Source organism: Mobula birostris, chromosome X (genome assembly GCF_030028105.1).
Source record: "Mobula birostris isolate sMobBir1 chromosome X, sMobBir1.hap1, whole genome shotgun sequence".
In the NCBI taxonomy this organism is placed as follows: Eukaryota; Metazoa; Chordata; class Chondrichthyes; order Myliobatiformes; family Myliobatidae; genus Mobula; species Mobula birostris.
In genome coordinates, this window is record NC_092402.1 from 7,767,371 (window position 1) to 7,787,746 (window position 20,376).

At 48.5% G+C, this 20,376-nt stretch overlaps 1 protein-coding gene across 1 annotated transcript in view; it reads right to left on the bottom strand.

Annotated features, from left to right (window-relative positions):
- The window catches only part of LOC140191853 (uncharacterized), a 109,452-nt gene that overhangs the window by 45,939 nt on the left and 43,137 nt on the right, over window positions 1-20,376 (bottom strand). The window contains exons 7-9 of the mRNA XM_072249645.1: window positions 20,252-20,321; window positions 12,050-12,220; window positions 3,681-3,896 (exon numbers count right to left, since the gene is read on the bottom strand). Of these exons, the coding sequence (XP_072105746.1) occupies window positions 3,681-3,896; window positions 12,050-12,220; window positions 20,252-20,321 (457 nt within the window). The remainder of the gene's footprint in view (window positions 1-3,680; window positions 3,897-12,049; window positions 12,221-20,251; window positions 20,322-20,376) is intronic.

Consider the following 20,376-nt stretch of genomic DNA (forward strand, 5'->3'; position numbering starts at 1 on the left):
CAGCGTGGATCTTCCAGCCCAACGAACTGCACTTCCAAGCAACCCACCAATTTAACCCTAGCCTAATCACAGGATGATTTACAATGACCAATTAACCTACTAACCGGTACGTCTTTGGTCTGTGGGAGGAAACCAGAGCACGCTGAGGAAACCCACGCGCACAGGGTAAGAAGGGACAGGGCTGTGCAAAAAGTCTTGGGCACATATACAGTCAGCCTTCCTTATCCGCGGGTTCCGCATGCGTGGATTCAACCAACCGCGGATCGGAAAAACCCTGAAGTTCTCCCTCCAGCACTCGTCGTTTGAGCATTGGTCGCCTCGTGTCTCATTTGTTCGCTACTTGCGTTGTGAGCGAGAGGAAGGAGGTTAAGGCTAGTAAGGGATGGCTGGCCAGCTATGTAAAGCGCTACAGCCTCAAGAACTTAAAGATGACGGGAGAATTGGGGTCGGCTGCTGCCAAGGCAGCATCAGCGTTCCCAGAAGAGCTACGATGGCTGCGTCTGTACTGAACATGTACAGACTTTTTTTCCTTGTCATTATTCCCTAAACAGTACAGTGTAACAACTATTTACATAGCACTTACATTGTATTAGGTGTTATAAGTAATCGAGAGATGATTTAAAGTATACGGGAGGATGTGCGTAGGTTATATGTAAATACTACGCCATTTTATGCAAGGGACTTGAGCACCCGCGTTTTTTGGTATCCGTGGGTGTCCCGGAACCAATCCCCCACAGATAAGGAGGGACGACTGTATAATGCTAGGGTGCCCAAATCTTTTGCTCAGAGCGGATGTAATTTTATGCACTGCTTCTGCAAAAAAATTTTTAAATTTTATGACATGTGAGTGATGATAAACCTGATTCTAATATGGGTCTGTATTGTGGACTGAGAGTGGGAAGGGGACAGGGAGAGGGGAATCATGGTTGGGAAGAGGGGAAGGGAGAAGGGAGGGAGTGGGAAACACCAGAGAGACATTCTGTAATGATCAATAAACCGATTGTTTGGAATCAAATGACCTTGCCTGGTGTCTGCACCTGTGCCACCCACCTCACCACCCAGCCCCCAGCCCCCACCCCCCACGTCCCTGGCACTCCTGCCACCTGTCCCACACTGCTCCACCCTCGTTATTCCCAACACGCTTTATTCCCGCCAGATTTACAAACTCGCTCTCCGCTCCACGTTGACAAACACAGTACTGCGTGCAAAAGTCTTCAGCAGCCGTGCTATATATGTGTGCCTATATATAATTCGCACAGTACTGCCAAAACCATTTTTTAAACCGGCAACGCTGGATTTGAATTACAATCTCTGCCACCCTGAGCTGTAATAGCATCCAGCTATTACTGGAGCGGGTTCAAAGGACGTTAATGAAAATGATTCCAGGTTTGAATGGCTTGTCATATGAAGAGCGTTTGATGGCTCTGGGCCTGAACTCACTGGAATTCAGAAGGATGAGGGGGGACCTCACTGAAACCTATCGAATGGTGAAAGGCCTTGACACAGTGGATATGGAGAGTATGTTTCCTATGCTGAGAGAGACGAAGACCGGATGACAGGGGCGTCCTTTTAGAAAGGAGATGAGGAGCAATTTCTTTAGAGAGTCAGAGAGTGGTATATCTGTGGAAGTCTTTGCCACAGGCAGCTATGTAAATTTAACCATATAACTATATAACAATTACAGCACAGAAACAGGCCATCTTGGCCCTTCTAGTCCGTGCCAAGTGCTTACTCTTACCTAGTCCCACCGACCTGCACTCAGCCCATAACCCTCCATTCCTTTCCTGTCCATATCGATATCCAATTTTACGTTAAATGACAACATCGAACCTGCCTCAACCACTTCTTCTGGAAGCTCATTCCACACAGCGACCTATCTCCACCCCGCCGCCCAGGTGATATGGAAAGCAACGCGTATTCTTCAGCCGCACCGAGACCCAGTCACGGTCAGTCAGCCAGTGTACGCAAGGAAGAGAAGCTAAGGATACTCTGTGCAGTGCCAGCGGGAACGTGCAAAACCCCACCTCCCGTCCCCGGGCAGTCTCTGTTTGATTCTGCTCTCGAGTACTGAAGAGGAGCTTCAAGCTGATTGGAAATTTTCTACGAGTGGTTTCTACAGAACATAATGGCACAATAAAGGCCCTGATTGGAAATTTTCTATGAATGGTTTCTACAGAACGTAACGGCCCTTTGGCTTGACCTGGTCCAAGGTCAGTCTAGCCTTCCCTCCCACACATCCCTCTAACGTCCATGTGCCCATCTGAGAATTTCTTAAATGTCCCTAACGTACCTGTTTCTACCATCACCCCTGGCACCAGGGCATTGCACACGTGTGTGTGTGTGTGTGTGTGTGTGTGTGTGTGTGTGTGTGTGTTTGTGTGTAAAAAAGTGTTTTTCCCCACTAGACTTTCCTCCAATCACGTTAAAGTTATGCCCCCCCCCCCCGCTTAGCCATTCCCGCCCTGGGGAAAAAGTCTCCGGCTCTCCACTCTGGCCATGCCTCTGTTCATCTTATATACCTAGACTGCAAGGCACAAGAAGCAGAATGAGGCTATTCAGCCTGTCGAGTCTGCTCCGCCATTTCGTCATGGCTGATTTATTATCCCTCTCAACTCCATTCTCCTGCCTCCCCCCCCCACCACGTCATCTTTGATGCCCCGACTAATCACGAACACCCGCCTTAAAATATACCCGATGACTTGACTTCCCACAGCCGTCTGCAGCGACGAATTCCACAGATTCGCCAGACTCTGGCTGAAGAAGTGCTTCCTCCTTTCTGTCTTAAAGGGACGTCCTCATATTCTGAGGCCCTGCCCTCTGGTACTGATCTCCACGTCCACCCTGTCTCGGCCTTTCGATATTCAATAGGTTTCAATGAGATTCCACCCCTCCCCATTCTTTTAAACTTCAGTGAGTACGGAGCTATCAAACACCCCTCATACTCACCGTTTAGCGTTTCAATCCCAGGATTATTTTCATGAACCTCTGGACCTTCTCCAATGCCAGCACATCTTTTCTTAGATAAGAGGCCCAAAACTGCTCAAAAAAACTCCAGCTGTGGTCAGACTAGCGCCTTGTAAAACCTTGTAAAATCATCCTTGCTTCTGTATTCTAGTCCTCGCAAAATGAAAGACAACATCGCACCTGCCTTCCATCAGGGTTACCCTTGGTTTCTTGCCATCTCTGGGCACGAGTGTCGTAGGAAAGAACAGCACAGAAACAGGCCCTTTGGTCCATCTAGTCCATGCTGAACCATTTAAACTGCCTCCTCCCGTCGACCTGCACCAGGACCATAGCCCGACCATCCAAACTTCTCTTAAACGTTGAAATCGAGCTTGTGTGCACACACTGCTTGCACTGGGCAGCTCGTCCCGCACTCTCACAGCCTTCTAGAAGTTTTCCCTCATGTTCCCCTTAAACTTTTCACCTTTCACCCTTAACCCTTGACCTCTGGATGTAGCTTGCATTTACCCTATCTATACACCGCTACTCAGAATGATGAATAATACCTCTATCAAATCTCCTCTCCATCTTCTACGTTCCAAGGAACACAGGCCTAACCTGTTCCATCTTTCCCTACAGCTCAAGTTCTCCAGACCTGGCAACATCCTTGCAAACTTTCTCCGGTAGTGCAGATATCATGGAAGGACATTTTAAAGAGCGTTCTCCCGAATCGTTACCTCATTCTTTGAAAAGATTTCATCGACCTTCTCGAATTTGCTCTTCCAGTGCTGGATCTCCTGTTGGGCCTCACAGAGGCTCTTCTCGCTCTGCTCCTGACTGGCCCGAGCGACCTTCAGCTCGACCATGGTCTGAACCTGCTGCTGCTGGGCTGACTGCACTTGCTTCTCCATGTCCTTCAGGCACTGCTGCAGATTCCCCACTTGTTCCTGGAGCTGTTGGCGGAAACAAAGTGAAAGTACGTTGATTATCAAGGCACAGCGCTGATTTGTCACAACGCAGTTATTCAATCCTTCACTGAAATTTTTTAAAAAATTCATTCTAAATGGCACTGAAACCTTCAGAGGACCCACCATCATGGTAAACTTCAATCAGCCAGCGAGAGCGCTTTACATTTGCTGTGACTGCCTCAGAGCCTATCCGCTATTAGTTCACCCCCGCGTCTGTAAATTTTCTTGCTCCCTTGCCAATTTATTCCAATTCCTCCCCCCGGTCACGGTGTCCAGAAAACGGCCCACAACTCCCAGTGAGGACAGTGCGTCTAAGGTGTCTGGGGAAAAGCATTAGCACGGATGTGAAACTGCAGGTGATGTGGCAAGAGGATGTTAATAATGGCCGCGCTGAAGAGTTACTGCGTTCTCATGACGAGAGCCTTAATGAAGAACTTGGAGAAGCTTCACTCATTCACATGTTTTGGACACGTCCGAGTCTTGGAAAATATTGAAAAAGGAGTATTTCAGACCTTTCCAATAGTTTTTGAAGTAAATTTCAAGCCTAATCCTTTGACCGCTTTATTTGGTATTGTTGGAGGAAAGGATATTATTTTGGAGCCATCTGACTTGCACATTTTGTCTTTTATATCTCTTATGGCCAGAACGGAGCTTTTGCTTAAGTAGAAAAATGTGGCCCCTCCTGTTCACGCCCAGTGGTTATGTGATGTGATGTTTAAATTTAGAGAAGATTCGATGTTCAATCTTTGAATCTAATCAAGACTTTCAAACATTGTGGGGACCTTTTCTGAATTATTTTCAAAACCTTTGACTTGCTGTTAAATCACAGATGATGACCAACAATCTCTTTTTTCTACTAATCAGCTTCAGTCTTGGTAGTGGGTTAGACTTTTTATATAACAAAATTATTATTTTTCAATGTTACGAACTAATTGACTTGTATGAATATAGGGTAAGGAGTCTTTATATGCGATTTAGTTTAATGTATTGACATATATATATATATATTTGTTCCTGTACTCTGTATTCTTATATATAATAAAAATATTGGAAAAGAGTAATGAAGAGCTTCGAGATTTGGCAGAGCTACGTCTCCTGGGTGAATCGGAGGACACGGACGGAGGAGAAGAAATTCCAGCAAGAAATTCCCCAGCACGATCACACAAATGATGGACCAGCTCATCGACAAATCACCCTGACTGGGCGGGAAGCAATGAGGCAAGGAGAGGTGCCCTCCACGTGATTTCCTGCCGCCGAGAACTGCTTCAAGAGAGGAAACTTTAAGGGTGGGGGGCAGTTAACTCTCGACACCTACTTGAAGAAGCAGCCGCATTCAGAGGACCACCAACAATATGGTCCCTCCTCCGAGACGTCACCACCTCAAAGCTTCCCTCCACTGCTGCTCCACTGGTGTACAGGCTAGTTAGACAATAGGCGCAGGAGTAGGCCATTCGGCCCTTTGAGCCAGCACCATTCACTGTGATCATGGCTGATCATCCACAATCAGTACCCTGTTCCTGCGTTCTCCCCATATCCCTTCACTCCGCTATCTTCAAGAGCTCTAACTAACTCTTTCTTGAAAGAATCCAGAGACTTGGCCTCCACTGCCTTCTGAGGCAGAGCATTCCACAGAACCACAACTCTCTGTGTGAAAAAGTTTTTCCTCAACTCCGTTCCAAATTGTGTACCCCTTATTCTTAAACTGTGGCCTCTGGTTCTGGACTCCCCCAACATCGGGAACATGTTTCCTGCCTCTAGCGTGTCCAATCCCTTAATAATCTTATATGTTTCAATCAGATCACCCCTCATCCTTCTAAATTCCAGAGTATACAAGCCCAGTCGCTCCAATCTTTCAACATATGACAGTCCCACCATTCCAGGAATTAACCTCGTGAACCTACACTGCACTCCCTTAATAGCTAGAATGTCCTTCCTCAAATTAGTTCTGTTTGTTACTCTACAAATCACTGTTTTTATTTTTTTTTGTAATTTATTTTTTATTGAAGTTCATCATCAAACAAACATTTCCGTAAGATGTATTTCAGATATTGTACCATAGAAAAGAGAGGAAAGAAAGAACAAGCACAATATCATATCTCAGGTTAGCCACACAGGTCCATTTATGTAATGTCACAGTGACCCTGCGCAGTGCTGATTTACATCGCACTCCACCTCAGAGGAACGCATCCCCAGGGTTAAGCGCAAGTATTTTATTTAGAGATTCAGCATGAACGTGTGGCCCCACCCAACAACCCAGCTGAAAACTCTACCCTGACCACAGGATAGCCGACGATTTACTTTGCACCTTAAATGCGGCAGGGTGGTGGTGACCCGGGGTTCAATTCCCCGCCGCAGCCCATGTGGAGCTCGTACCTTCTCTCCCCCCCCGGTGACCACATGGGTTTCCTCCGGGAGCTCTGGTTTCCTCCCACAGTCCAAAGACCTACCAGTTGGTTGGTTAATTGGTCATTGTAAATTGCCCCACGATTCGGCGAGGGTTAAATTGGGGTTGGTGGTCGGTGTGGCTCAAAGGGCCGGAAGGGCCTATTCTAGGCTGTATCTTAATAAATAAAAATATTTATTTTTACTTAGAGACAGAGCTCCACCCAGCAACCCACCGATTTAACACCAGCCTAATCGCAGGACAATTTACAGATGACCACCTAACCGGTACGTCTTTGGAGTGCGAGAGAGCACCCATGCACTCACAGGGAAGGTGTACCCATTTCTCACGGACGGGTCAGACCCGGACTCTGACACCTCGAGCTGTAACAGCGTCTCACTAACCACTAAGCTACCATGGTGCCCCCCCCACCCCCACAGACTGATATACAGTAGTGTGTATCATCAATAATAGATAGAACGTGATAGAATAGTGGACCAGACTCGATGGCCCAAATGGCCTTTTACACTCATTGACCACTTTATTAGGTACCTCCTGCACCTTTTACAGTGACCACTAACTGTACAGCCGTGGTCTTCTGCTGCTGAAGCCCATTCACCTCAACGTTCAATGTGTTCTGGATTCGGGGATGCTGCTACGCACACCCGCCATTGTAACGCGTGGTGTTTTTTTGTGAATCTGAACCTGTCTGGTCACTCCTCTCCGCGTTTTTCTTTTTTTCATTCTCTCCCTCTCCCTCCCTTTCCTTCCCCCCCCCCACCCCAATTTGGCCCACGGAGCTGAGGCTCCGCGAGATTTGTTTTCGATTTTCACACCATCATCCGTAAACTCAAGAAATTCCCAGGAGGTCAGCTGTTTCCGAGATACTCAAACCACCCCGTCTGGCACCAACGTTCATTCCGCACTCTGATGGTTCTACGTCACTGCTCGGTGCCAAGCACACCCAGAAGGCCAGGTGGAATCCCACCACAATGTCTGGGTGGGCAACACAGACAGTTCGTTTCACCTCACTGTTCCTTTGTAGCTTACACAACCACTTACACCATTTTGAAAGCCCTGAAAAATGGCAGCTGGAATTGAATCAAGATAAGGGTGAGATGTCACACTCTGGCAAGACAAATCAGGATGGGATTTATACAGTAGGGCACTAGGGAGTGTGGCAGAACAGAGTTTTCTGGGATTACAGATCTATAGCGGGGCTAGAAAGTTTGTGAAGCCTGTAGCCTTTTCCGGCTTCATGCATCTCTACAATTCTTCTTCTAAGGTCCTCTGAAAGTTGTTTTGATTGAGGCATGGTGCACTTAAACAGATCTTTCTTGAGAAGAGTAGGCTCTGTCAGTGACCTGACTTTGTATGTCTTTTTATAGGGCAGGGCACCTCTGCAACCCACACCTCCAATCTCATCTCATTGATCGGAGCACCTGACTTCAAATAGCTTTTGTAGGGGGCATTGCCCCAGAGGCTCACATACTTTTTCCCACAAATGCATGTAATATTGGATCATTTTTCTCAATAAATAAATGAACAAGTATAACTTTTTTGTGTTATTTATTTAATTGGGTTCTCTTCATCTAGTTTAGGGACTTGTGTGAAGATCTGATCACATTTTCAGACATCCCACCCTGCAAAAACTCATTTCAGGGAGGTAGCAACCCTGCCCTCTGCAACCTCATATCACCCCCTACCCCCCCCTCCCCCGGTCAACCTCCAAGGGTGTATGTAATACTTTGTTTAGTGATTTTGTCTAATCTGTAAACCAAGCTGGGTACATGCAGAAAATGTGACATTATCATGTTTACTCTATGACAACTTTAAGCAAGTCTACAGGGAGTTTGGCCTCATCACGTAGGACATCAATAGAGTAGCTCCTTTGCACCTAGCCAGCTAGTTTAAGTAAAGCTAGCTATGCTAATGAACGAATGACATCTGTTAAACTCACCTCAACATGTCATTTACATTTTAACCCACCATGGGCAATAGAAAAGTCACTGTTGCAAACAGTGCAGCGAGCAACACTGTCATTATTTTTTTTGAGGTCGACTGTAAAGCCCACCCACAGAGAAAACTGATAGGTCTACTTAGCACGAAGAGAGACCAATCAGGATGCTCCCTCTCCAAAAAAAAATCCATTTCCGGGATACTGTATATAATTTCCGGGCATCAGGGAGATGCTATCAATATGCGGGAGACTCCCGGAACTTCCGGGAGAGGTGGGATGTCTGCATTTTAGGCTGTACTTATGCAGAAATAGAGAAAATTCTCAAGGGTTCACAAACTTTCTAGCATCCCCTGTATAATTCATTGAAAGTGTGCATTTCTGTTCACCTACTTATTGGAAAAAAATCTTTCCTATTTATTGAAATACAGCACAGAACAGGCCCCACAAACAAAATGCTGGCCAGGCAGCATCTATGGAGGGGGAAAGAGCACAGTTGACATTTCAGACAGAGACACTTCAACAGTACTGGACAAAAAAAATGACAAGGAGTAGATTTAAAAGGTGGGGAGGGGCGAGGGGAGAGAGAAACACAAGGTGACAAGTGAAACCTGAAGGGAAGGGATATGAAGTAAAGAGCTGGGAGGCCGATTGGTGAAAGAAATACGGGGCTGGAGAAGGGGTGAGTCTGATAGGAGAGGACAGAAGGCCATGGAAGGGTGAAAAGGGCTGGGGGGAGGGAGGCGATGAGCAGGCAAGGAGATAAGGTGAAAGAGGGATAAAGGGATGGGGAATGGTGACCATGACCGGAAGTTTGAGAAATCGATGTTCATGCCGTCACGTTGGAGGCTACCCAGGTACTGTTCCTCCAGCCTGAGCATGGCCTCATCGCGACAGCAGCGGAGGCCACGGATTGACGTATCGGAATGGAAAGTGGAATTAAACTGGGTGGCCACGCCGCCCAGCACCCCAGCTAACCACGGGACAATTTACAACGACCAATTAACCCACCGACTGGTATCCCTTTGGACTGTGGGAGGAAACCGCAGCACCCGAAGGAAACCCACATGCACGCGGGGATCTCAGCAGGCTTGAAAAATCGCAGAGAGGATTTGCCAGGATAATTCTGGGACTCGAGGACCTGAGCTATTGGGAAAAGTTGAATAGGCTCAAACTTTATTACCTGGAGCGTAGGAGAATGAGGAGAAGTATACAAAGTTACGAGGGGTATAGATAATAGGCAATAGGTGCAGTAGGCCATTCAGTCCTTCGAGCCAGCACCGCCATTCACTGTGATCATGGCTGATCATCCACAATCAGTACCCCGTTCCTGCCTTCTCCTCATATCCCTTCACTCCGCTATCTTTAAGAGCTCTATCTAACTCTTTCTTGAAAGCATCCAGAGAATTGGCCTCCACTGCCTTCTGAGGCAGAGCATTCCACAGATCCACAACTCTCTGGGTGAAAAAGTTTTTCTTCAACTCCGTTCCAAATGGCCTACCCCTTATTCTCAAACTGTGGCCTCTGGTTCTGGACTCCCCCAACATCAGGAACATGTTTTCTGCCTCTAGCATGTCCAATCCCTTAATAATCTTATATGTTTCAATCAGATCCCCTCTCATCCTTCTAAATTCCAGTGTATACAAGCCCAGTCGCTCCAATCTTTCAACATATGACAGTCCCGTCATCCCAGGAATTAACCTCGTGAACCTACGCTGCACTCCCTCAATAACAAGAATGTCCTTCCTCAAATTTGGAGACCAAAACTGTACACAGTACTCCAGGTGTGGTCTCACCAGGGCCCTGTACAGCTGCAGAAGGACCTCTTTGCTCCTATACTCAATTCCCCTTGTTTTGAAGGAACATTTTGATATGGTGAAGGAAGATATTCCTCCCCGCCCTCAACTTGACTGAGAGTAAACTGGAGGTCATAGGTTTAGGGTGAAAGGTGAAATATTTAAGAGGAATCTTCAGAGAGGCTGGTGAGTGTGGAACAAGTTGCCAGATACAGGTTCAACTGCAACATTTAAGAGAAGCTTGGGGTGTAGGTCGGTGAGACCAGGCAGAAGATCAGCTCAGCATGGACTCGATGGGCTATTCACTGGCTGCATCACCCTCTGGTATGGGGGAGGGAAAAAAAACTACTGCACAGGATCAAAAGAAGCTGCAGCAAGTTGTAAAATCAGTCAGTCCCATCACGGGCACCAGCCTCCCCAGCATCCTGGACATCTAGGAGCAATGCCTCCAAGAGGTAGCATCCATCATTACGGACCCCCATCACCCAGGACATGCCCTCTTCTCATTGCTACCATCAGGGAGGAGGTACAGGAGCCTGAAGACACACACTCAGCGATTCAGGAACAGCTTCTTCCCCTCTGCCATCAGGGAGGAGGTACAGGAGCCTGAAGACACACACTCAGCGATTCAGGAACAGCTTCTTCCCCTCTGCCATCAGGGAGGAGGTACAGGAGCCTGAAGACACACACTCAACGATTCAGGAACAGCTTCTTCCCCTCTGCCATCAGGGAGGAGGTACAGGAAGCGAGTTTGTAAATCTGACGGGAGCAAAGGGTGTGGGGAATGGTGAGGCTGGAGCGCGGTGGGAGGGGTGTGGGGACAGGTGGCAGAGAAGAAGTGCCCGGGGTGGGGGGGGGGGGTGCAGACACACCCAGCCCTGAGACACCAGGCCAGGTCCTTTGATTCCAAACAATCAGTTTATTGATCATTTACAGAATCTCTCTCTGGTGCTTCCCACTCCCTCTCCTCTCCCTTCCCCTTTTCCCAACTATGATTCCCCTCTCCCTGTCCCTCTTCCCACTCTCAGTCCACAATACTGTTTCCTGCAACTCTGTATGTGCCTAAGACCTCTGCACAGTATTGTACTCTGGTCCCAGCCTATGAAGAGCTTTAGAAACAAGAGAACTTTAAAAATCAATGAAGATACAGGAAGCCAAGGCTAGTTATGCCCTGGTGCAGAGTGAAGCATGCCTTGGCCAGACGGTCATAACTGGGCAGAAGATCCTCTGGCCTTGAAGAAGAAAGGGAATTAAAAGTGAAAAGCTGAATCAAGCAACATCAGTTTTCAGTGATCTCTCTACCAGAGTGAATGCTACTCCATGACAGGATTAGAACAACTGCACAGGTTTCAGCCCGAAACGTCGACTATATTCCTTGCCATTGATGCTGCCCGGCCTGCTGAGTTCCTCCAGCATCTTGTGTGTGCTGCCTGGATTTCTGGCATCTGCAGATTTTCTCTGGCTCATCAACACATACGAATTACCCCAGCCACTGGAAGGAAGCTAATGACAGGCGGAGACCTGGCTTCCCCTGGGACACACACACACACGTTTCCCTTTAAGAGTGCGGCACGCCCACGTAGCGGTCAGTGCGAGGTACTTACAGCCCTGGCGGTCGGGGTTCGATTCCCGCCGCTGCCTGTCAGCAGTTCGCACGTTCTCCCTGCGAGCACGTGGGCTTCTTCGCCCGCATTCCCAAGGGGCACGGGGTTCGGCAAGTTGTGGCCAAGCGCGGCAACACCTACGGGCTGCTCGCGGCACGTTCTCGGGCCGCGTTGGCCATTGGCACAAACGACACGTTTCGACGTACGTGCGACAAACTGAGCTAATGTTTCATAAGCAATAGAAAATCTGCAGATGCTACAGAGAGAGACAGAGAGACAGAGAGACAAAATGCTGGAGGAACTCAACAGGCCAGTGAGATGGTTTTGAGGGAGCAGAAATTACGAGAGGATACAGGGGAGGTGGTGTTCGGTGACCGGCGGGGTGCACTCGAAGGTACCTCCTCCACAGCGTTGGCGTTGGACGCCTTCAGTTCCTCAGACTTGCCGAGGGCCTGGCACAATTGGGAAATCTCCGCCAGGGAACTCCGCTGCTGATTCTGCACCTCGGCCAACTTCATCAGATCCTCCTTCAACGCCACGTTTTCCTTCTTTTGGGTTTCAAAGTCATACTGCCGAGGCAAACAGAGATGGAAATAAGCTACAGTTGTTCAGCAGGACCAAAACAAAGAGTTCAACACTCCAAGTAACTTTATGACTTCACTGCACCGACGTCCCCGAGGCCCGACAGGTACATCCTGTCAGAAAACTCGAAGCAGGTGGTCACAGTAGGACTGTGCGCCGATGACTTGGGCTATGGGATTAATGGATTTGCTGATGATACAAAGGTAGGTGGAGGAGTGGGTAGAGTTGAGGAAACAGAGACCCTGCAGAGAGACCTGGATAGTTTAGGGGAATGGACAAAGAAGTGGCAAATGAAATACAACGTTGGGAAGTGTATGGTCATGCACTTTGGTGGAAGAAATAAATGGGCAGCCTATTATCTAGATGGGGAGAGAATTCAAAATACAGAGGTGCAAAAGGGAGTCCTTATGCAGGATACCCTAAATCAGGGGTCAGCAACCTTTTTGCCTCTGTGGGGCGGATCGCGTATTAACGAGCGGATGGTGGGCCAGATAAGTGCCATAAAAAACTTGAAATATGGGGATTATCCATTTAGGTACATCTAGTTATGTCTTGCCTCGAATTAGTGAATAACGCATGCTGGAAAATCATTTGAGCTTAACCAAGGATGCCAATTAGTAATCAAAGAACTCAGTTTAGTTGCAATTTATTTCAATCAAGGCATCTTTTGAATCTATTACAAGGACACAAAGAATCTTTAAACATAAAATGTATGAACATGATGCATTGAATGGTGGTAAATTAAGTATAATAAAAAAGAAAATTTTAATGCAAACAGTCGATAAATCAATGTGTGAAACTTGATGCTGTGTGTTGCTTGAAAGCTTCTCACTATTGGGTGTCAGACTTGTTGATGCCAAGAGCAAGACATTATCCAGATGGGCGTCAGTCAATCTTGTTCTCAAATGGTCCTTGCTGTGCTTCGTTTTTGAAAATAATTGCTCACACAGATAAGTGCCGCCAAACAATGATGCCATCACATGTAAATATCTGGATATTCAGCGTGGATTTCTTGTTAAAACAGTGACGCTGTTTCTGTTTATAAATTCGAACAATCCCATCTGAATTCCCATCATAGTCATACTTTACTGATCATGGGGGAAATTGGTTTTCATTACAGTTGCACCATAAATAATAAACAGTTAGATAGTAATATGTAAATTATGCCAGTAAATTATGAAATAAGTCCAGGACCAGCCTATCGGCTCAGGGTGTCTGACCCTCCAAGGGAGGAGTTGTAAAGTTTGATGGCCACAGGCAGGAATGACTTCCTATGACACTCTGTGCTGCATCTCAGTGGAATGAGTCTCTGGCTGAATGTACTCCTGTGCCCACCCAGTCCATTATGTAGTGGATGGGAGACATTGTCCAAGATGGCATGCGACTTGGACAGCATCCTCTTTTCAGACACCACCGTCAGAGAGTCCAGTTCCATCCCCACAACATCACTGGCCTTACGAATGAGTTTATTGATTCTGTTGGTGTCTGCTACCCTCAGCCTGCTGCCCCAGCACACAACAGCAAACATGATAGCACTGGCCACCACAGACTTGTAGAACATCCTCAGCATCGTCCGGCAGATGTTAAAGGACCTCAGTCTCCTCAGGAAATAGAGACAGCCTCAGTGTTCTTAGACCAGTCCAGTTTATTGTCAATTCGTATCCCCAGTCATTCGTATATACCAGTGTTTGGTTTGGAACTAAAAGGAACCTGGGGCCAGTATAACAAGATGCCATGCATATCCATCAGTGTGGTCGCGTGAAACACTCAGAATAAGGAAAAATCACTCGCGGGCCGGATAAGCATAATATCCCAATATTTGCTCACGGGCCGGTGAAAATACCTTCACGGGCCAAATGTGGCCCGTGGGCCATAGGTTGCCCACCCCTGCCCTAAAGGTTGAGCTGGTGGTGAAGAAGGGTCTTGTAGACTATTATTTAGATGGGGAGAGAATTCAAAATGCAAAGGATACCCTAAAGATTAACCTCCAGGTTGAGTCGGTTGTGAAGAAGGTGAATGCAATATTGGCATTCATTTCTAGAGGTATAGAACACAAGAGCAGGGATGCGATATTGAGGCTCTATAAGGCACTCGTGAGACTACCTTTACAGTATTGTGTGCAGTTTGGGGCTTCTTATTTTAGAAGGGATACACTGACTTTGGAGAGGGTTCAGAGAAGATTTATGAGAATGATTCCAGGAATGAAAGGGTTACCATATCAGGAACGTCTGGCAGCTCTTGGGCTGTATTCCCCGGAGCTCAGGAGGATGGGGGGGGGGGGGGGATCTCAAAGAAACATTCCAAATGTTAAAAGGCCCGAACAGATTAGATATGGCAAAGTTATTTCCCATGGTAGGGGAGTCTAGGACAGGAGGGCATGACTTCAAGATTGAAGGACGTCCATTTTGAACAGAGATGCGGAGAAATTACTTTAGTCAGAGGGTGGTAAATCTGTGGAATCTGTTGCCACGAGAGGCTGTGGAGGCCAAGTCATTGGGCGTATTTAAGGCAGAGATAGATAGGTTCTTGATTAGCCGGGGCATCAAAGGGTATGGGGAGAAGGCAGGGGAGTGGGGATGACTGGAAGAATTGGATCAGCCCATGATTGAATGGCAGAGCAGACTTAATGGGCCAAATGGCCTACTTCTGCTCCTATATCTTGTGGTCTTATGTCTGACAGTGCCTTGGGAAGATTGGTTGGAGGCGTTCAAGAGTAACAAAGGCAAATATTAGTACAGTACCAGAGACAGGGGTAGAGGGCACAATGTGAGTGTAGAGAGGTGGGGTGTAGAGGTTCGATTGCGTAGAGGACCTACTCCCTCCTTGGCATTACGGGGGCTGCAAAGAGAAGAGTCATCAGGGTTGCCACAGAGGCTGCTGACCGAGCCTCCAGATGGCTGTGGATCAAAAAGTGCGATCCGTGGACCAGTGCTGCTGGGACACAAGCCGGGGCCTGACCAACCCCAGCTGGGTCGCCTGGGCGAGGGTTGTCTGATGTTGAAAGACCCGAAACACCCGATGACCCCAGGTTACAGCACAGGTGATGTGTCCCAACCCTGCTCAGTGGTCATTATCAAAGTCGTACATGTCTGGCAGGCACTCACAGTAAAATAAAGAAACGTAACAGAGTTGATGAAAGGCTGGTCATAAACAAAGCCCGACAATGCGCTAAAGAGGACAAGTTACGTTAATGATAACTTTTTAAAAGAAAGAAACAAATAGAGGAACTCAGCAGGAACTATAGGAAGGATATCAGTAAGACTGAAAGAGTGCAGAGAAGGATGTTATGGTGAGGTTGTACAAGACATTGGTGAGGCCAAATTTGGAGTATTGTGTGCAGTTCTGGTCACCTAACTATAGGAAGGATATCAGTAAGATTGAAAGAGTGCAGAGAAGATTTACTAGGATGTTGCCGGGTCTTCAAGAGTTGAGTTACAGAGAAAGATTGAACAGGTTAGGACTTTATCCCTTGGAGCGTAGAAGAATGAGGGGGGATTTGATAGAGGTTTACAAAATTATGAGGGGTATAGACAGAGTAAATGGGAATAGGCTCTTTCCACTTAGATGAGGAGAGGTAAATACGAGAGGACATGGCTTTAGGGTGAAAGGGGCAAGGTTTAGGGGGAACTTCTTCACTCAGAGCGATGGGAGTGTGGAACGAACTGCCATCTGATGTGGTAAATGCAGGCTCACTCTTAAGTTTTAAGAATAAATTGGATAGATACACAGTTGGGAGAAAACTGGAGGGTTATGGTCTGGGTGCAGGTCAATGGGACTAGCGGAATAAAGTTACAGCACAGACTAGAAGGGCCGAATGGCCTGTTTTCTGTGCTGTAGTGTTCTATGGCTGAAAAGGAAGGGATTTGATGAGAGAGGAGAGTGGATATAGGAGAAAGGGAAGGAGGAGGGGCACCAGGGGGAGGCAGGTGAGGAGAAGAGACAAGCGGCCAGAGTGGGGAATGGAAGAGAGGATGGGAGTGGGGGGGCGGGGGGGGGGGAAGGAAAAAAAACGGAGGTAGAAATCGACATTCATGCCATCAGTTTGGAGGCTACCCCAGACGGAACATGAGGGATTGCCTCTCCACCCTGAGAGTAGCCTCATCGTGGAAGGAGAGGGGCCAATGTTGCTCGCTCTACCTTCCTCGAACACAGCCAGGTGTTCCTCAGCTCTTTTCTGCAGGATTATTAATGAACGCACAGGCTACATGAACAGGGCAAGGACACAGGAGGCAGAACATAAATGCGCTACGATGCAAGACCATCTACTTCGGTAAAAATAAAGCGTATATTTCCTTCCTCTTTCTATTCCAGTCCTGAAACATCAACTGTTTACTCCACTCCACAGATGCTGCCTGACCTGCTGAGTTCCTCCAGGACAGAATGTGTCCATGAGAGAGAGATAGAAATAACCTTACTGGAAGAACAGAGGAACCTGGGGGGGGGGGGAGACCCACAGTCACAAGGAGAACTTGCAAACTCCACACAGACAGTACCCGAGGTCAGGGTCCAACCTTGGGCTGATGGAGCTGAGGTGGGGGGGGGGGGGGGGGGGGGCTAAACCACAGTCTACAAGCATAGCATCAAAATTGGGCCATTCGGCCCATCGAGTCTACTCCACCACCTTTGCATACAGACCGGGTCTAAGGAGAGGCAATGGGCAATGAGAGAAAGCACTTGCTGCTTATACAGGACTGTGCAAAAGTGTTAGGCACACACATATATATAACTAGGGAGCCCAAGACTGTTGCACAGTACAGTACTGTAGTAAATTTATGTATTGCTCTTTACTGTAGCCACAAACAAAAACAAATTTCATGACATACGTGAGTGATGATAAACCTGATTCTGATCTGGGTCTCTATTGTGGACTGAGAGTGGGAAGGGGGACAGGGAGAGGGGAATCGTGGTTGGGAAAAGGGGAAGGGAGAGGGGAGGGAGTGGGAAACACCAGACAGATATTCTGTAAATGATCAATAAACCGATTGTTTGGAATTAAATGACCTTGCCTGGTGTCTCCGGGCTGGGTGTGTCTGCCCCCGATCCCAGGCACTCCTTCTCTGCCACCTGTCACACACCCCTCCCGTGGCACTCCACCCTCGCCATTCCCAACATCCTGTCCTCCCGCCAGATTTACAAATCTGCTCTCCGCTCCACCTTGACAATACAGTGCTGTGTGGAAAAGTCTTAGGCACACATATACAGCCAGGGTGCCTAAGACTTTTACACAGTACTGTACATCTCGATGTGTGTATAGAAAGACACGTCAGTTTGAAGAACCCCATCTACCTTCCTTGGACAGAGCCAAGTGCTCCACATCTCCTTTTTCAGGGTTATTAATGAATACACAGGCTACGTGAATGGGCAAGGATATGAGGGACAGAAATCTGTCAGCCTCCGTCGGTCAGGGTCAACTATGGATGTTGTGTCCTTGCTGTCTAGATATGCGAGCCGGGGCAGTACGATACGGGGAGCGAGCTGCTGCCCGTGTGGCAGGCTCCCCCTCTCCACACAGCCGATGAACCCAAAGGAACGGCAGAGACTGACACGGTTTGGCACCAGCAGCCTCGCAGGAGTTGCCGGTCAGTATTGAACTCACAGGACTATGTTAGGAATTCCCCCCCCCTCACAACCCCGACCATGCAGGTGGAGAATGTGCAAACTCCACTTCTACTCTACCCCAGCCAGGTCAGGTTCAAGCTGGAGTCGAGAGACGGCAGTTCTACTGGCTGCAGCACCATGGCTACAGGACCACTGGGACAGAATCTGACCATTCGATCCATCGGGTCAAATGCTCCCCCCCCGGCTTCGGCCGTCCGTCGGGTTTGAGTGGAGCCCATGGGTCTGCTTTCAGAGCGAGCACTTACGATGCGTGCTCAAAAGTGTACACCCAGAGACAGTAGTTTGTAGAACCCGTGAACCTCCTCTGACTTTCCTGAGCAGAGTGAAGTGTTCCGCAGCCCTTCCTTCCCCTCCTTCAGCCCATCCAGGGCAAAGGCCACCGACGGCCGCTTGCCAGCGTCCTCTGTCCTGGGCCTGTCTTTCAAGATGGCACCTATCAGCCCTCCCTCCTCTCCCAGGAATGAGGTCTTTGGAGCCTCTGGAGGTCTGGGTCTGTTTTCAAACACAAGATGAGCTTGACCCTCTTCCTTTCTCAGCCGGGCTTGGGACCTTCCACAGCTCTTTGCTGGAGGATTGTTGACAATGGTGGACCATGCAGGGAGAGACTGGGCAAAATGACCCACACGTCCATTTGGCCCATCGAGTCTGCTCCACTATATCGTCGCAGCTGGTCCATTTTCCCCCTCAGCCTCAATCTCCTGCCTTCTCCCTGTATCCCCTTCCATGCCCTGACCAATCCAGAATCTGTTGACCTCTGCCTCAAATACACCCAGTGACTTGGCCTCCACAGCAGCCGCCTCTGGCAACGAATTCCACGGATTCACCGCCAAGTGGTCGGTCTGACACAGCGACTTGAAGGTGCAGGAGAGAAGCAGGCAGGGAATCTCAGGGCTCCGGGGCTTGGCGGTCACGGGATAAATGCACATCTCTCACCTGTCTTCCAGAGAATTGCTGGGGCGTAGTACCCACTTCCCTTAGATCCTATGGAAAGGAGCTGGACACAGAAGGAACCTTGCTGGAGGACAGACGCGTGGGAGCAGAAAGGCTAATCCTTCACGGCCCCCGTGAATCGAGGTTCAATTCCTGCCACTGCACACTGGTTATTTTCCTGTCTTGGTTATTTATGGCTGTTCATAAGATCTGCTGTATCTCTTCATGTTCCTGTAAATGCCTGCAGGGTCATAAAGGGAGCCTTGGGCACACCGGCCTTCATAAATCGAAGTATTGAGTACAGGAGCTGGGATGTTGTGTTGAAGCTGTACAAGACGTTGGTGAGGAGCAATTTGGAGTATTGTGTGTGGCTTTTGGCCACCTAACCACAGGGAAGAATTAAAGAAGGTTGAAAGAGTGCAGAGGATAATTTACAAGGATATCGCCAGGTCTGGAGGACCCCCAAGTTGTAAGAAAAAAAAATGAATAGGTTAGGACTTTATTCCTTGGAACGTAGAGGATCGGGAGGAGATTTTATCGAGGTTTACAAACTTATCAGGGGTGTCGATAGGGTAAATGCAGGTGGGCTTTTTCCGCTGACGCTGAGGTTGGGTGGGACTACAACCAGAGGTCACGGGTTAAGGGTGAAAGGTGAGAAGTTTAAGGGGAACATGAGGGGGAACTTCTTCACCCAGAGGGCCCTGAGGGTGTGGATTGGTACGTGGATGGTAGGGGGTATGGAGGGCCCTGGTGCGGGTGCAGGTCGACGGGAGGAGGCAGTTTAAATGGTTGAGCATGGACTAGATGGGCCGAAGGGCCTGCTTCTGTGCTGCACTTTCCTATGACACAAATCTCTAGGTAGGAAATGGTGACCTACGGATACTCATAATAAATTTATTCTGAGCTTCCTGTAAGGAGTATGTACGCTCTCCCCCCCCCCCATGGACGCATGAGTTTCCTCCGGGTGCTACGGTTTCCTCCCACAGTTCAAAGGAGCGTGGTTAGAATTCAAGTTAAGTCGTGGGCTTGCTGGAAGCACGGTAGTGCTTGCGGGCTGCCCCCGGCACATCCTCGGACTGCGCTGGTCACTGTACTTCTCTCTACGTTCCGTGGTACACGTGACACAGATAGTCCTTCTCTCTCTTTACAAGTCAGTCGCATACAAGGACGGGTGGGCGGGCAACGCTGGCAATTGTGGGGCTGCCCCTCACCCCCACACAATCCTGGGACTGCGTTGGTCGTCGTTGTACGTTTCCACGTTTTGTCGTGGGCGTGACAGATAGAGCTAGCCCTTAACGTTTAAAGAGGTGTGTACCGCGGAAGATGCGGGAAGCACAGCCAGCCTCCTCTCCCTCGCCGCACTGTGTCTAAGTTTGAACAGCAACCTCAGGAAAGGCTCCCACAAATTCCCCCCTTTCCCTCAGCCGGGAAGTCCACAGAACCCGGCCGCCGGGTGTCCGCCGCCTTACCTGAACAAGCTGCAGTCGCTCCTGCGTCGCCTTCAACTCGCCCTCCGATTCGTTCTTCACTTCCGTCAGGCTGCAAGGCAAGACACCAGAAATGAACTCGGTGGCCACTTTATTGGGTACGCCTG